This window comes from Mastigoproctus giganteus, chromosome 7 (genome assembly GCF_048544385.1).
Source record: "Mastigoproctus giganteus isolate SK-2022 chromosome 7, ASM4854438v1, whole genome shotgun sequence".
NCBI lineage: Eukaryota > Metazoa > Arthropoda > Arachnida > Uropygi > Thelyphonidae > Mastigoproctus > Mastigoproctus giganteus.
The window spans coordinates 26,777,015-26,795,434 of record NC_143581.1 but is presented as its reverse complement, the minus strand read 5'-3'; the positions used below and the strand labels follow the sequence as shown (position 1 = coordinate 26,795,434).

Sequence of the window (18,420 nt, the reverse complement as noted above, 5' to 3'; positions counted from 1 at the left end):
GGAAAGTGGTGATGTTGGAGCTGTGACGAGGAAATATATTCCCCAGGTGAACTATGCATTGGCAAAAACCGTGGCATCTTGGTTTACACCTTCTATGTACACTTCTTATTTGTTAACAGGACATAGCTCACTTAGGGCCAAATTATATGAGAGAGGGTTGGAAACAGATCCTTTCTGTACATGTGGCGAGCAGGAGACTTGGATGCATGTAATTTTTTTATGTCGGGAGTATGAAGACCAAAGGCGGATTTTGATGGCGCATATTCCTGATTTATCATTTGATACAGTGCATTTGCTTATTGCAAATCGTGACTGTTTTAATTTATTTCAGGAGTTTTCAGCTGATGTTTTTGCAAGAAGAACTGTTCTCAGAGCCTTTCTTGAGAGGCAAACCTAGTGACTTAATTGTCTTCACGGAGTTTCACCATTTGTTTCTAAATCTGGCTAGCGGCTGGGGTGCTGGACCTGATTCATGGTGTTGGGTCTGGTGCTCTGGTTGGTTGTCTTTTGTGCTGCGATTATGAATACTCCATTCTGGATTCTGGGGTGCTGGATCTGATTCATTGCGCCGGGTCTGGTGGTCTAAAGGTTCTATTATCCATGGCGTAAAGTTGGAGATTTGCTGGATAGTACCGTTATTGGTTTTGGAGGTTCCAGTGCATGTGAAACAGCAACTGAGGAAATATTCAGTTGAACTGTGATTTGTGAAGTTTATAGTTGTGCCATCCAGACTATTGAATATTATTGTTGTTTTATTATATGTTTTTTTTTTTTTTTTTTTTTTTCCTGTTGGCTTCCTGGTATGGGCGACCCGCGGCGCGGGATTGCTGGCACTCACTGGTATTGCACTACCTCCAGTGGGTGCGGGATTTCAAGTGCGAATTGCGCTACAGTGAAATCAGACTCAGGTAATTTAACATACTTTTTCAGGACTGCTTTGTAAAGACTACATATTCCCAAGTTCTCAAGGTAGATTTGGGCTTATGCCTGGGAGCTACCCTGAATAAGAATACACTTGCACACACACACACGAGAGTTTAATGTTTGTCAGAGCATATAATTATATGTAAATATATCTTGTATATAAATCATGTATATACTTTTATGTACATAATGTTGAGACTATATTGTGTGTAATTAATAAATGAATGAAAATGAAATGAAAAAATGCCTCTACCCCTTTGCTGATCGCACCGTCACCGTCATGATTAAAAGCACGAAGTTTCACAGATCTGTCTCCCAAGGATCAATTTTGGGTCCCTTGATTTGGAACCTAGTTCTTGATGATTGGCTGCTTAGGACGACTGAATTTAAAAATGTGCAACCACTTGCATATGCAGATGACCTAGTCATTTTGCTGAATGGAAACTCAAAATCTGATTTAGAACCCTATGCCAATAAAGCACCCTTCGAACTATCGTCTTGGTTCTCGAAGAACAAATTGAAATTATCCCCAACCAAATCGAAGATCATTATTTTTAAACACAAATTAGACTATGGCAGACCACCAGTTGTAAAACTTGACAAGAAATCACTTCCACTTGTCCGAAGCACCAAATTTTTAGGAGTGATCATCGACGACCGCTTTTCCTTTACTGAGCATATTCAACATCTGTCCGTCAAAGTTAAGATTTTTACCGCAATGCTGCTCCAAATTACCAGACAAGACTGGGAATTGAACACTAAAACCCTACATCTTTTTTATAATGCTGCCATAATCCCAATTACAATTTATGCTGCCAGCTTTTGGTTTAGACGTACTGCACTTAAAACTGTACAAACTAAGTTATCCACTATTCAACGTTGCTTTTTCCTTAGCCTACTTCACGTTTGCCGAACAGTATCAACTTCAGCTCTACAAACTCTTGCAGGCACTATACCACTTGATCTGCATGTTGTGATTAGAGGGCTTTGCTTTTACATCTGCAGAGGCATTTCTACGGAATTTCAGGGAATCATTGTTAACCCTCAGGCTGATCCCAAAACTGAGCGAACCAGATGCTGGAATTTGTTAGTTAACACCTGGAAGAATAGATGGAATTCTACCGAAAAAGGAGCTATCACCAAAAACGTCGTTCCCGACGTAACTACACTACTCTCATCATCCACCAGAAAATGGTTTTCACCCTCACTGTTGACCTCCTACATACTAACTGGACATGTTTTGCTTAACGCAAAACTCTATCAATTCAGACTTTCCTGTCGATGTGGGATACCGGAAGACTCTGCTCACATACTTTTTGATTGCTTCATTTACGAGGACTTAAGATTGTCTCTTAAGGCAACAGTACCAAACTTGTGTGTCCCGGAGGTGAGAAGATACTCATTTCTGTCAACAATTCCAGGCCCTTCAAACCTTCTGCAATGCTGCTTTTAATCGCAGGAAGGCTTTCAACCTCAATGTTAATTCAAGAAATCAAACTGAAAACAGATCATAAATCATAATATAGCCTGTTGCCTCGTCTGTCATCGTAATGGCGTCATATACAAAATTGTTGTGGTTTTCAAGAACTCGCAAAGGTTTTAACAGATGCTGCACTTTTCTGACTCACCCTTTATCAAGACTCTCCACATCTAAATCCTTCCTCTGCTCAGTGATACCATCATCGACCAGAGACTTCTGACACCACTCCAGATTAACAGAATTCAGAATTATATCTAGAACTTGTTCCTTCTGATCATGTTTGAATGTCATTACTACTTCTGTTTGAGTGGAACTCCTTTGGGCATCACATTGCATATCGACTGCCAACTCTTCGGTCACTTGGTGGTGGAAGAATGGGAGTTTTGACACAGAATTTTATAGACACCCTTATGTAGAGCATGATTCACCGCTGTCAGGCCTGTTTAGCCGTTGGAGGAGGTTATACTCTTACTGGTGTCATGTGACCATGTTTCGAGCATCCTGCATACATTTCTGTAATGTGAACCTTTTGTTAATTCTTATACAATTCCTCTAAATGTCCCCCATTCCTATTCGAAGTTTCTCACTGTCTCTTCATTTCATCATTATTCTATGGTACACTTCCATACCAAATTTTCTTCAGTTTCATCGCAAGCTGCAGTAGTTACACTATGTTGTCGACGTGTTCTGTTAATTTTGTCGAGCAGTGTAGCTCGCAACAATTGCAAAGCATTTGCTAATCTGCCCAAACTTGATTCTGAACAGACTAAAAGAGTAAAAAAATTGCCTCTTGCCCAAGTGATAGTCAAGAATTCTGGTTTTTTGCCAAAGTTATTTTGGCGGAAACTCCTCAAGCCCAGCTACTGTTGCCACCTGCTGATCAGAGAGAGAGAGAGAGAGAGAGAGAGAGAGAGAGAGAGAGAGAGAGAGAGAGAGAGAGATTATCTTTATTTCATCAGAGAAACTGTATATTTATCATACTTCAGTTGCAACTGTCCATCACCTCATATTGGCTCCACGGGTTAACATTAAAAAACAAATATAAGCATATCCCATCTTGAACTAATGATAAAGATAAAGCAGACTTACTAGCATCCTACTTTTTTGTCATATGATATATACGGCTTGTAAGTTGTATCAATGATCGACCTTGATAAATCACCTCCAATGAAATCCAGCCTACTCCATTTCATGTGCCTCTCATGGCTTTCCGACAGAACGTTCTTAGAAGAATTCTGAATAGTCTTGATGCCAATAAAGTTCCAGCTGTCCTGATGGTATTTCTCACTCGTTCTCAAAGCTTGTGCTCTTGTTACGTGTCGTATTTTTTTTCTCTTTCTTATTCCAAAGGTTTTTTCCATTGTGCTTGGAAATTTGCTGATATCCAGCCAGTTCTTAAAAAGGGTGACAAATCCCTCCCATCCAATTATCGTCCCATTGCACTTCTATTATTTTCATAGAAGTCGCTAACACGGATTCTGTGTTAGCGACCATTTGACCGACGCAATGATATGTATTATGTTACTCATATTTGGCTGATTCAATGGAAAAATTTGATGACAATCAAGCAGATGCTCTAGATATTTATAAGGCAGTTTATTCGTGTTTGACATAAAGGTCTTCTATACAAGCTCCCGTCTTATAGGTTTCAGAATGTTTTTCTTAATTGGGTGTCCAGTTTGCTCTCTGATTGCTCACTGTGGGTGATGATAGATGGTTCTCTGTCTTCTAACTTCTCCAGTCATGCTAGCGTTCCCCACAGCACTTTTGCCACTCTTTTCCTCTTGTATATTAAAGATCTTCTACTAATTGGAAATTGTATCCATAGTTTTTCTGACGACAACACAGTACATTCTACTTACTATAATAATTAATGATAGACACCAGCCAGGAATTCTACTTTCCAGTTTGGGAAATCCTGCCTTGCACACAAACTTTCAACTTCTTGTATAACCACCATCAATTCCTTAAGTGCTCTCTCCAGGGAATTCTCCAAGAAAAGAAAACTCAGTTAAGTTTAATCCTTACAAAACATAGTCCTTTTTCTCGCAAAAAAATAAGAGAAAATTAACAAGGGTAACAAGATTACCCTTGTTAATTATCTCTTAGGGATTACCTTGACTTCTAAAATCTCTCGGGAATAAACACATCGCAAATACTCCTTCTGCAACGCATCCAAAAACTGGGAACTAATCTCAAATTCGTCCTACTATTGAAAATTCTTCGTGTCATTGACAGGATTCAAACTCGGGTCTTTTCCACCCAGTGCGGGGACTTCGGTGATTATAACCATTGTAATACATGTACGAACTGCTTTGAGAGAAAGAAGTACCTGACAATAATTAAATTAACTTTCTTAATTAGATTAGAGATGGAATCAATTTGAATATGCGAACCAGTGGGAATGTAGCCGTTCCAGAAAAAGCAACATATAAATTATTTTTAAATAACTTTATTTATTCGTATTATTACTATCAATTTAAGTATCATTTTGTCTCTTTCAAGCTAACCTTGAAGGGAGAAAATCTAAAAGTGAGAAATTGGTTAATGAGGGACAGTTTCTTGTAGAGATATCTTGAAGTCGGCAGGACGAACCTTCATCTCTGTAGCAGCAAGAGAATAGCGTTCACCTTTCCACTTAATCCAGTTTATTCCATTCGCAGAGCTCGAGTGATTTCCCTTTAAGTTTAGCCCGTTCAGATTAGAAGAGTGACACCAGTGATACCACCAGGAGCCGCTGTGCAATTGAGCACAGCTCTTTTCATAGGCGTCATTGTCCTTGTCTTTGGTGGAGAATTTGGTTCCACTGTGTGAAGAGAAAGAGTCTCCTGCAAAAACAAAAGGACATTATTCAAAATATTTTAGTGATCAATTCAATCTTTGATGGTAGATTTTTGCTCGTGCTGGAGGTTCTTTGGCAAGTATGGGGCGAGAATATCTTAATATTAAGACACTAATATATTAAGAGAAAAGAAAGACATTAACGGTATAAAGATCAGATTTTAAAATGTAATATTCAGAGAGATCAAATTCCATCCACTTACTATCTTAACATAATGCAGTTTTAGAAATACCTCCCGTTGTTGACAGGAGGAATTTCTATAGTTCTTTTCAATCGAGGCTGTACTTAGTCGATCTCGAGTGGAGAGAGTTGGGCTTTTTAGGGATGAGCCTTGAGGAACTTCACATAGTGGTGAGAACGTAACCTTGTATTGTGACCTCGTTGCTCCTTAAGCCAATATAGCTAACTATAAGACTATCAACAAAGATTGTACAAAAAATAAGGAAAAAACTGAAGCTGTGATTTTATAAAACTTACCAGCATCTCCAGTGTAGTCATGAACATGCAGTGCGTAGCTATTTTCTTTGCCCTCGATCCAAAATTGGTCATATAAAGCGTATCTAGAGTTGCCATCCATGTCTTTCAGATCAAACCTAATGGAGTTCTGTTTCTGCTCTGACAATGCATGCATCTTATCGTTACCTATAAAAGAAATATTTTAAATCATCCCTTTACCACATTCACATAAATATCACATTCGATAAATCTTTTAGAGAATACTACGATTTCCAACCGCCCTATACAAATAAATTCTCCACCTGCCACTATTATTTTATGGTAATACTGCGGTATAGTATTCCAGTATAATATTACACTAAGTTGACTTTGCATTCGCAACGCCCCCTTGTAGGAATGGACTTGTCTGTGACGCTGGTGAAGGGACCTAATGGAAAAGGACACAGACATTTGATGGTAAAAAGACTATTCACTTGAAAATGTGTGGAATTACTGGACACACTGTGCAACTCATAGGTTGCACTACCACACTTGCAAGTTGGTTGTTGCTAAGCCATAGATGGTTGTTGCCAAGCCATATTAGATGGTTGTTGCTAAGCCAACTCAGTGTATATTGTTATGGCACAATCAAGTATGAAATCATCTTCGTACCTAACCAGAACTCGCGACCAAGGTCACCAAAGCCATTTTTGTATTCTTCCCAGCCTTTTAAAAAATAGTCACTGGGTCTTCCAAAATCACCTCTCCTTTGAATGACCTGCAAATAAATAAAGAAGTTATTTTTCATCCAGTTATGTATACTATATAAGGAAATTTACTTTCAGTTATCAGTTTTAAATTTAACAAAAAATGTTTCAGAATTCAATTCAGATTTACGTGGAAATGAGTATATTAATGTTCTGCTTCTAATACTCTGCACACTAAATGTATGAATATAAGCAAACTAACTGTCCAACCTCCCCCATCTGTGGACATGTCACAATACACGTCGATGCTGTCTTTCACCACGACTTCTGGGCCATATCTTGTATATCCCACTGCTGTTATATCCTCTGTGAAGTACCTCGGCACAGTCTACTGGTCTGTAACTACACCCTACAGATCCTACTTTAAGCAAAAAAAGTAAAATGATTATCATTTCCTCAGTTCTACAATACTTAAGAGTGGATATGTTCATATGAGACAGAAAACAAATATTTTAGCACAAAATGAAAAGATATACGCATCAAATTACGTTACAACTGTTTCTCATTTTAAATATATCTCACAAAATACAGTAACCTCCAAAACTTATCCGGACACACGTCCATTTCATAATGACGTCACTGCTACCTATATGGAACGTGATGGTCCAGTCTTCACCTTTTACAATTCATCCCATACGTATTCTACAAGTTTAAAAATTTTACAACTTTTATACATTCTTTTCCACGAACCGCACTCCAATATCGTATGAGACATTATGCTATTGAAACAAACATGAGCCTCTAGCAAAGAATTGACACATCCTAGGAAATTGTCCAAAATATTCAAGAAGCCGTCGACGTTCGTGTTTCCTCCCCTCAACAATCACTAAAGATCCTGGGCCACACCATGAGAAACAACCCACATCATCATTCCACCTCGTCTGAATTTCATTGCTGGCGCAATGCACTCCAACAGCAGACATCCTCCACATCCACACCCGTCAATTTGATAAGTATAGCGCCTAGTGAGATTCTTCTCTCCATAGAACCAAATTCTAGTGTTCTATTGACCAATTCGTTGCACCATGCAAGGCTAGACTACTGATTGCAGTTGGTGATATTTGGCCTATGTGCTGGCCTAGTCCAATGATAACTGAGGCTGTGGAATTCTGTACATAGTGTCTTTATGCAGAACTCAATCCCTGTTGGCGTCTTAAACTCCTGGTTAATGTTTTACTGGAATGCCTGACTAGATTGTTACACTAACCTTCCGAGGACTCACTGGTCACGTGGAGTGAACTTCAATGGTTTTACTGTGCGTTGCTGGACTTGGCTCGTGGCCGATTTTATGATGAGGTAAAACAACTTGTGTGGTTCATACGGCTTTTTGTTGGCCCGGAAGGCTCAATGGACTATAAAAACAGGCGTGTCCGGATATTTTTTGCAGATAGTATACAGTAGTTCCCATATAACCGAATCATAACACCTAAGTAGGGTAATAAAACTGAAGGGATTCATAAATTAATCTCTGTGTATCGATAACAGCATCCTATGTACGAAAACATCCCTTACCTTCAGTCAAAATGTCTTTTAGTAATTCGAAACCGTCATCAAATTTCTCTTTTAATCGAGTCACATCGCACTTTAGGTCAGCTCCTACTTTACTGATCAAGAAAAGACTTGAGATGCACAGAATCTGTTTCAAAACCATCTGAAAAGAAGAGTTTCAATCACCGAAAGTCAGAATTCATTATTATAAGTTGTGGGGGGGGGTGTATTTATGAAAATGTTATTTTATATATTTGGTTATATTTATTATTTCCCCTATTAACAACTCCCCTTTATAATAACTCCCCACTTGCGCATCTGACTATTTTACTTCAGAAAATTCCAAGTTCTAGGGGAAAATCTCCTTGATGAGTTTAATTCCCTTTGGATAGGCTTTTTCTCAGAATAACAAAGAGACACACAAATGTTGTATAATAAAAATACAGTTTATTGGACACCTTTACATAGATACATCAAACAAAAGAAATTTATTAAACTCATGACCAAATAGATTTAATTTCATCTTCTTATAACAGAATGTAAATGAGCAAAGTAATTTGCCTATTGAGCAAACTCAAGGAGGGCTATTTCCTTTACATAAATCATAAACAACTATCTCCTCCTTTAAACTAACAAAATGTTTCTACTTCCTTACTCCTGAGTTCAATTGACTTTCAAAAGAATCTATTAACATTCTCCATTCATTACAAAACAATTCCTACTCCAAATTGATAAAGCTCCGATACTCTTAATTTCAGTATAAATCATTACTCTGTTTTCTAACAGATTATAGCCTACAACCTTCTCTAATCTAGGTAATTATTACTATCAAATTTCTACAATTAACTACTTGCACATTCGGGGGTTACTGACATCCGTCTATCCCCTTCCAAAATTCATACTTAGTCATTCACTTATTTAACCAAATATTAACAAGTATCAATCACATCAAAAATTTTATATCTATTCCCTTCCAAAATTTATCTATATGTATATTGACTTGCCCTGGGTAATGTCCTTCAGTCCATAACATTCACTAACTTATTCATTACAATAAAGTACTACTTATACATATGTGTTCAATCAAAAGTTCTGATAAATTGGTTATCAAGTGTCTATAATCGATGTGATGGTGAGAGTACTTAAACAAACTAATCACTTACTGACATAACTTGGCAGACTTCACGGTACATCCTTCTCTAAGTGAGTAGGGGATTCTTTCTATCTGGGTCGCATCTCACAATCACTGGGGGAGTTCGATATAAGATACTGGATTCCTTCCTGGGTACCTTTTTATTTCTTTATGGACGCATTAATTTCATCTGATCAGAATGGCTGTACTCTTTTTGTCCGGCTTCGGATTTCATCAGCTCCAGCGTACTTGCTCTCAGAATATCAGGCAATATCGTTCCTTCATAATGGAGTTGACTCCTTCTCATCTACTTTAAGGATCTTGAAAAATTTTCCCTCTTTTCTATGGCACGTGTTCATCTCTCACTTCGAAACTCAGTCTACTTTTGACTGACTGTCTGACCAACTTCTGCACCTCATCTTCATCTTTCCACTTACTCGACTGCCTCTCTCACTAACTTATTAGATCAACGACTTAACTGTTCACCTAAAGCTTATCTACCCCTCATACTGACTACACATTAAACTTAGCCACTTTTCTCCACCGGCTACTCTATCTAAAAGAACTCATTCCTTTCTTTTCTTCTCCAACTCTCATCTTACTGCCCCACTCACTGACACTGACTCACTCCCATCTTACTGCCCAACTCCCTCTTTTTCTGTCCGTCTCCATCCACAAATTTTTCTTACCAGTCTGTCACGCCTCTCCACAGTGTTCTACCAATCTCCTCCTTCCTATATTCATTTTTATCCTTTCATTTGTTGGCAGGTCAGCCAGCCCTGTGGCACGTGATTCACAATACCCCTCTCCTTTTTTATTTCCTACCTGTTGACATCCGTTGAGCTCTTTCATGTAGGCCGAATGTATCAAAACAACTCCTTCTGGGTCATCACAGCTTGTCTCAAAAGCACTACAGACAAACCACAAATGTGTCACTGGAGACCATCGCGTCTATTTTTAGAGGCTTGTGTGTGCGTTTAGCCATATGCGTTTCCGGTGCGTGACCCCTCATAAACTTGTTGCGCCGTACCACCTGCTGGGCTTGCTATAGTATTTTCCGTCAGTTTTCTGTTTTTGACGGATGTAAAGCTAATTTTCTGTTTTTCGTTCTTCCTACCTTTTAAGTTTTACAATCCTTACTGGATAATTCTTGTTTATAGAAACTGACGCTATTAACATTTCTCCCAACGGCAAGAATCCAAAAAGGAAAACTAACTTCAGGAGTCAAAAAAATATATTTTATTTTTGTAAGATTTTCAGATCTTACAAAGTGTACATAGTGCTGATGAAGAATTTTTGACACGTTCTTGAATTTATTATGTACTTTTTCTGTATTTTTCGGCATAGCCAATATGCAAATTGACTCGTGGGCATACATTAGTACACATCAAGGACCTTTACACAAGAACTAGGACCTAAAGTGTTGCTCTCTGAATTAAAAAGGTGATTTAAGAAACAGGAAACCTTCAGGATTAAAGGTGAAAAGTGCACTTACCTTTACGTTATAAATAAAACGGAAAAGAATCCAGCAAGCAGAGTTGAATCATTATTATTGTTAATAGAGCTACAACATAAATTTTAAAGCTTAAAGTTGTAAGAATTATTTTATCTATGGCGATTCGACCAAAAATCTAAGTTACAATGACGTAAAGCGCATTGATACATCGAGTGAAATAATAACTAACTCCTCCCACAATTTGACGTAATAGAGCGCATTGATACATCCACAGAGTGGAATAATAAATGACTCCACCCACAATTTGACGTTAAACAGTGACGTATTAGAGCGCATTGATACATCCATCGAGTGGAATAATAAATAACTGACCCCTCCCACAATATGACGTAAGAACAATGACGTAATAGAGCGCATCGATACGTCATGGTTTTTGAAAATTACAGCAGATATGTTGAGATCTTGGGGAAAATAATTTCATTTTTTATAAAGAAGCAAAGCATTTTTCTGAATGTGTGTGTAGACAGGAAAAACAAAAACCTTTGATTATTTCAAATAAGATTATTTATGTTTGTAGTTTCATACAGATTTTTCATTCAATTTATATTTTCTAAAACACATTTTAATTAGTTCTGACGAGTGATAGATTGGCTACTGGGGGATTGTTTCTTGCGATGATGTCCTGAATTTGGCAGGACGAATTTTCATCTCAGTAACAGCGAGAGAATAATGATGACCTTTCCACGCATACCAGTTTATTCCGTTGGCGTAGCTAGTGTGATTCCCTTTCAGGTTCATTCCATTGAGGTGAGAAGAATGGCACAAGGCATACCACCAGGCCCCGTTGTGTTCTTGAGCGCAACTGTTTTTATAGTTATCGTTGTCTCTGTCTTTGGTAGAGAATTTGGATCCGCTGTGTGAAGAGAAGGAATCTCCTGCAAAAACCAAAAGAGCACCTCTTAAATATAAGAATATTAATCCAAAGATATAATTTCAAAAAGCCTTTTCAATAGTGCCCATGGAAAATGTCAAAGGGAAGTGTTTTGATCGTCATCAGCAGACTGAGGTACAGAACAATAAAGTTTACAGCCTTTTTTTTAAAAAAAAAGGCTGTAAACTTTATTGGCTCGTGCTAATATTTTGCAAACTTATCCCACTGAGCTTAGCTTACCTGTTTGCTCTCTGCTTCAGTAATCCTGTTTGTACTGTGCTTTTCTAATCCCACTTTATATCGCGTTAATTCATTCTTATTATGCAGTAATACGTGTATTATTGCAATAACTTCATTTGCAAGTTATCGCAGTAACTTTAAAGAACTCGAAATACACTCAGTGATTAATACAAAACTTACCAGCATTTCCACTGTATCCGCGGACATGCAGCGTGTAGTTACTTTCCTCACTGTCAATCCAAAATTGGTCATACAAGGCGTATTTCCAATTGCCCTCCACGTCTTTAAGATCAAACCTAATAGAGTTCTTCTTTTGCTCTGATAGTGCGTGAATGTTATCATTGCCTTTAAAAAAAGAATATTTTATTCAGTTCATTAATGTTCGTCACACTATTTCTTTTTAAAACTGTAACTCTGGTAACTGTGATCATCGCATCATTTCTGCAAGTGATGGACATAAAAGAACCGATGAAAAAATCAAAAATATCTCCTTACCTAACCAGAACTCACGATCGATGTCGCCAAAACCATCTTTGTAATCTTGCCAGACTTTGTAAAAATAATCATTAGGTCGTCCATAATCTCCTCTGCGTTGAATAACCTGCAAAGGTCAAAGAATTCTTTTAATACATCTAAAATTTAATAATAATTCTTCCTGCTAGTCGGTATTGAAATTCTCTAACAGAAATTTCACATAAATATCATAGAAATTACAGAACACTAATTACCTAAATGTGAGGTCTCCCAAAAGTATCCAGACCTCCACTACCATTCGAGAAAAATGAAGCATATCCTCCATTCATGCTCGCAACAGTGGTATTTATACTCTGTTCACTCTTACTTTAGTCCTGGCATAAACAAACACGCCACAGAATACAGTTGTCATTGGTCAGTTGCAAAAAATGCAGTGGACAATGGTACTTCGACAACTGACCAATGAGAGCTTTACTCAGTGAAGTGTTTTGTTTCTGTCAGGATTATGCCAGACCCAAACAAATCATCTGACCGGAAAACCACGAAAGAGGTTCTGTTAAGTGGTTGGGGTTGTGTATCAGGATTTGGACTTGAACTTGGACAGCGTTGGTCATCGTTGCTTGAATAATGCACCATGTCATACTGCATAGCTCGTGGTGACCTGGTTTGAAGAAATGGACCTTCCAAAGCCTCATTTGTCTGCTTACAGCACCGACCTAACCCCATTGACCGTCTTTAACCACTATGTTAAAGGAGGAATAGAAGAAATTAAGGTTAAATATGGGCCGACAAGTTTTTAAATATCTTATCGATAAAAGATTCTTTGAAACGAGCAGGTGTTGTCATTGTTATCGCTATAGAGTTTTTAGGAACATCAGCGATTCAGATGACATTACCCCAGTGCATATTTTTTCTATAAAATTGCATATTAACGGGCCGATCTGCAAATTTGTGCACGTTGAAAAACTTGGAAGAACTCACGTCAAGAACACTACTCTCTCTTGACATAGGCTGAGTACAGCTGAGAATATGGTTATCCTGTCTAAATCCTTAGAAAGGATTTAAACAGATTAACCATATTCTCATACATACGTCTGGTTTCCAGACTTTGTATCTTAAAACCATTTATACAGTACTGAAGATGCGGGCTGGCCGCTGTATTCTACCACTGGATAATTACCTCTTTATCTCTATTGGAAAAATGGTTCTTGTATTTTATCTCTTTGTATACATTATATCTCTAAATATACAGCATATTGGTGACGCTGGACAGTATGGTGAGAGGATCAGAAAAGGAAATTGAATAGTTCTTAACCAGTTATTACATTCTCTTGTAAAGAACTCAGATATTATCTTAAGATCAACTGTTTCTGTTACTTTCAATGGTATGTTTTTATTCATCTCAAGAAATGTTCAAGTCCATAAATCTTAAAGAATATTGAAACACCAGAAGTCGGATCAATCTTCTCTCTGTTTTTCTGGACAAAGAAACATGACAGCCTTTAAATTAATCCCAAAGAATTTCAGTTTCAATTTCAATTTAATTTTTTCATTATAAACCAAAGATCGTTAACTATTACACTACCTACACACTTCTTCTAGGAGTTTGGGCAGAAATCTCGTGTTTCTAATTGAAATAAATTCCACTAATGGAATTTATTTCAATTAGGGACATTTTGTTTATTTTGTTGAATCCCAAGCACAACTGTTTGCGCTTGGGATCCAACAAAACTCCAAGGAAATATAAATTAGAATAACTCCTGTAAATGTGTTACCAAAAAGCAAACTGGGTTCTTTCATGCAACTGCATTACCACGAAGAATGGAAAATATCAAAAATACATAATTTGTGTCCTAATTCAAGGAGATTTATCTGATTTCACTAAATTTTAGTACGATAAATACCGTATAAAGTTATCTGGATATTAGGACGTTGCTTTTAATTTTTAGGTTAACATAAGGTTTGAAATGCTAGTATTATCTAAATGTACGAATAAAAGAGTTTTTACCGTCCATCCTCCTCCATCGGTAGTCATGTCACAGTACACTTCAATGCTGTCTTTTACCACACGGCTTTTGGGCCATATCTCATATATCCCACTGCTGTTATGTCCTGCCTCAAACATCTCGGCACAATCTGTTGGTCTGCAACGTGCAGAACCCACTACAAAAAGGATAAAATTGTTCAAAAAATAAATTATTTCTAAAAATATCATTTTTGGCTATTGAAAAACTTAGTATTATTCAAGCTGAATGTAAAACAAATACCCCCATTGAAGATTAATGCCTTTAACACGTATAAAATGAAGTTATAGCTGACAACCATAGTCACTTCAATCATAGTCAGATCAATTGGGTTATCCCAAGATGGATGGCCAACACGCAATTAGGTGGTCATGTAGGTTGTAATGCCCGAACAGTTGGATGCTGCTGGGTACGAGGAGTCTGATGCATCAGAAAAACCCGATGAGTTTAAAACATTAACAAACAAATCAAATTTTCACGAGATCAACTGAAAGACTGACTGTGAAAATTTCACTTGGTCTTTTTATAAACCCTTTAGGTCACTGTGAAGGACTATTGCATGTGTGCTGTTCTAGTTTTTTGGCCCACGGTTGAATAGCTCTCTGGCTGTCAGAAGTTAGACAACGCCGATTTAAATGGAGTTTTTAAAATAAGCAGCATAGACCATGGGAAGTTGGCTTGTATAAACTGCGTTTTATAAATCTGGGTTATTTGTTTACGGTATGGATGAAAACCAGATACGAGCACGAGAGAAAACTTATGCCTTCGCATGATATCAACTAACTTACCTTTTCTTTAAAAGTACTTAATAAATTCCTCTGTTTCTCGATTCTAGGTGTGCTTTAAGCGCCAAAGCAGCTAAGATTATTATTATTATTATTATTATTATTATTAGGTATATGGTGCAAGGAAGCCTGAGGCTTATGCTGCACCAGCCAAAAAAAAAATTCCCGAGTTACCCTGAGAGAGAGAGAAAAGTAGAAGGGAATCATCAAGAAAGAAAAGAATGATGCTATCCAGCTCAGGACCCTGGGTGTGCCAAGCCCATACTAACCAGATGTGAGCCCCCTATATTGTGCCATATATAGTATGTCTATATATTTTTTGTATTCTGTGGTCTGGTTGCTGTTTTCTGGAAGAAAAACCAAGTTTCCAGAGAATAAACCATGTTACTCTCGTCTGAGACTGATTAACTTTGTGAAAATGACCCATAAATATTCTTCGCATCATTGACACTCAGATCATTTCCGCCTGGTGTGAGGAGGATGGTAATTATACTAACTGTGCTACCCACGAGGGCACAAACCACTCCTGAGACCGAATAACGCAGACGCATTGTTAAAAATACCGTCAAAGATTCCTCGCGTCATTGATGGTATTCGAACGTGGACTTCTTTTCCATCTTGTGTGGAGATCATGATGATTATACGCACTTCGCTTCCCGTGTATTTTGAAAGATTTCGTCTATTTTGGGTTATATAACTCCCTTTCGAGTTATAGCCAAGTTTCATTTTTTATAGAGCGAGGAGGGCGCATGTTAAGTTAAATTTTGCATTAAAGTAATGAATGTACACTGCAAGTGACCGATGCGAACATTCGTTTACGTCTGCATCCCAGCAAGTGTTTTAAATGGACTTCTTGAGCAGCAATATATGCCTCAGAGCATCTTCTCATAGACTGTCGAGTATTTTTGGAAATTTCCGTAGTGTCCTGAAATGCTTGACAACCATTCATTATCCTCTTTGGAAGAATTTATTGTAAACTCCACTGACCAGGTGGTCGTTCCGGAGTATAAACAAGAATTTATCTTTATCTTGTGGAGCAAGTGTACGGACAATTATGGTTCTTCTCTATTTAGCGGTAACAGGCGAAAGAATCCTTGAAAAGGATCAGTCATCCATCAGCGTCTCTCAAAGACGCCGTTCGATCATCGAAAAAGTATCCTTGGGCGGACATCTTAATTGAGGAAAAGTGAAATGAATATTCTGTCATCAATGTCTAAAACCAACACTCAGAGTATCGATTGTAAACAAGTTCGTCAAAGGCCCTTCGCAATACCCTGTATAATGGTCAGCCAATGATTCTGCAAATATAGAAGAAAATACATTTGTATAACCCAAACATTATGCTTTTAATGTCTGAAACACTTTTGGTGCAAAAATATAAATATAAAAATGTCTCTTACCTTCTGACAAAACATCTCTCAGTAAGGTAACACTCTCATCAAATTTTTCCCTCGAGCGAACTAATCTACAGTTGAGGTCAGCTCCTGCGTCACTAACCCAGAAAAGACCAAAAACGAGGAACCATCGAAACCACGCATGCTGCAGAACCATCTGAAAAAATTATACGTCGGTTAAAAGAATGAACTATACTTGGTACAATGAAATTGACCCAAATTAAATTTGTTTAATCACTCAGGCAATCTCTCCAGTCTCTTTGCAGTATTCTATGCTGTTCGCTGTTCATCTAGAAAAAAAAAAAAAAATTGCCGGACCTTTGTGATCTTCCTGTGCATTTCTATTGTTGTTATTGTTGATGCCACGTCGCTGGACTGTCGACTCGTACAGTTGGCGACAGGATTCATGCTGGCACTCCCCAAAGTGCGGGATACTCAGAAAGCGCAAGGCCAATGGCGCTCACACAGGGGCATCTGCTCCTGTGTGAGCAGATGCCCCTGACCTTCGCCTAACTTTGAGTGGACTGCCTTCCCTATTGGTACACTCCAACTACTGTTCCCCACATTCTGACCTCTTCCTCTTCTTCTTCTTACTCCCCGTATGCTCTTTTCAACAAAAACTTTTTTATGGCCTCTGTCAGAAAGCTCAGGCGACCCTGGCAGAGGCCAACCAGAGTATAATGGGCAGCCTGGCTCATCTCCCTGTGGTGGTGGCGGGCAATAGGGTCCCACTAGGGGCCCTGCGGCCAAGCACTCAGAAACACAACAACAACAGAACAAAATACAATACTGCATAAACCAAACATGACACTTTTTCTGGCTTTTCCAGTAATTTCACATTCCATCACAGAGAATATACGGTGCAGATGTGGGAGACCACCGGTGGTGCATGACCCTAAATACTATGCCACAATGTCAGGTTTTGAGGTTTTAAAGGTTTGAATAAATGGCATAATGCAGAATATTTTTGCTCTTCCCAAATTGCACAAACTAGAGCAGTGTACTTAAAATTAAGAAGGGATATTTGTAGGCTAAAAAGAAAATTTTCTTTTAATGTGTTCTATTGGAGCAAATTGCCATGGAGAATTGAATGGGTGGACAGCTTTACTTCACAATTTCCTTTAATTTTAATCGAGGTTAATTTTACATCTACGATGCGCAATAATTTTATGAAGGAAACATGTTCTAAAAAGCGAGGAACAACCATTAATGCAAATGTGAAATTACTGTATTTCATCCCGCATAAAAATAGCAAAATACTCGTGAGTACTTACGTTATTTTCCTTCTGTCTCTGCACAAAAGCTTTCAAGTTTGCTTTATTTGGAATGTTCTTAAGTAGAGTTTTTTGGGAGCAGACTGGTAATTTCTCAAATCTCAGCAAGACGTGCCCTTATATGCTTGTTCTTTTTTCTTTTTTTTAACATACAGTTCCAAATTTAGCATTAAGGATTAAATAGTTGCCAATTGCACAGATGGAAAACATCCTGTTACAGGATATTGGTCAGTATATATGTTCAGAAAATATTTATACCGAAAGTGACATTAGAAAACCCTCGTGGGTAGCTCAGTTGGTATAATAACCGTCCTCCTCCTCATACATGGTGAAAAAGACCTTAGTTCAAATCCCGTCAATGATTCAGGAATTTCTATGGCTGCATTAGTCGGTCTCAGGCAAGGGTAGGATGCTGTTTTCTCCCTGAAACTTTGGTTTCTTCGTCCAGCAAACAGCAAATCGACCATAGAACACACGCAGTTTAGAGACATATTATATAATTGCAATATGGCATAAGTTGCTGATGCCTCCATAGTTTTCCCTACTACTGAATTCAGACTTACCATCTATAGTTACATACTTCGTTCTTGGAACCATTTTCATGGATTGATGATACATTAGCGGATCTCTTCAGAGGAATTTAGACTCAGCGATGACGCTAATGAAGATTTCATAATTGACCATAATGACTTTATGCATTCCCTAATCGCTTTCTCAAAATAAAGTGTTATTGGCTGTGATTTGTGATGGCCATATACAGAATATTCTTGCCCC

At 37.9% G+C, this 18,420-nt stretch overlaps 1 protein-coding gene and 1 pseudogene across 1 annotated transcript; both read right to left on the bottom strand.

The window, feature by feature from the left end:
• Positions 1-4,948: 4,948 nt before the first annotated feature.
• LOC150082730 (techylectin-5A-like) lies at positions 4,949-8,099 on the bottom strand (annotated as a pseudogene).
• A 3,076-nt stretch (positions 8,100-11,175) lies between these two features.
• Positions 11,176-16,529, bottom strand: LOC150082729 (techylectin-5A-like). The gene is made up of 5 exons (XM_090378259.1): positions 16,379-16,529; positions 14,178-14,332; positions 12,191-12,296; positions 11,876-12,040; positions 11,176-11,459 (listed from the first exon to the last, which is right to left on the bottom strand). Exons 1-5 carry the CDS (start codon positions 16,527-16,529, stop codon positions 11,176-11,178), a joined length of 861 nt encoding a protein of 286 aa, XP_090234385.1.
• Positions 16,530-18,420: the final 1,891 nt, after the last annotated feature.

What these genes read in the sequence shown, in the direction of transcription:
- LOC150082729 (XM_090378259.1), bottom strand. Translation starts at nt 16,529, where the DNA reads ATGGTTCTGCAGCATGCGTGGTTTCGATGGTTCCTCGTTTTTGGTCTT. An exon ending in GAGAGATGTTTTGTCAGAAG is followed by an intron (nt 14,333 to 16,378) that starts GTAAGAGACATT and finishes TCCTTTTTGTAG; the next exon opens with TGGGTTCTGCACGTTGCAGA. An exon ending in CCGATGGAGGAGGATGGACG is followed by an intron (nt 12,297 to 14,177) that starts GTAAAAACTCTT and finishes TGACCTTTGCAG; the next exon opens with GTTATTCAACGCAGAGGAGA.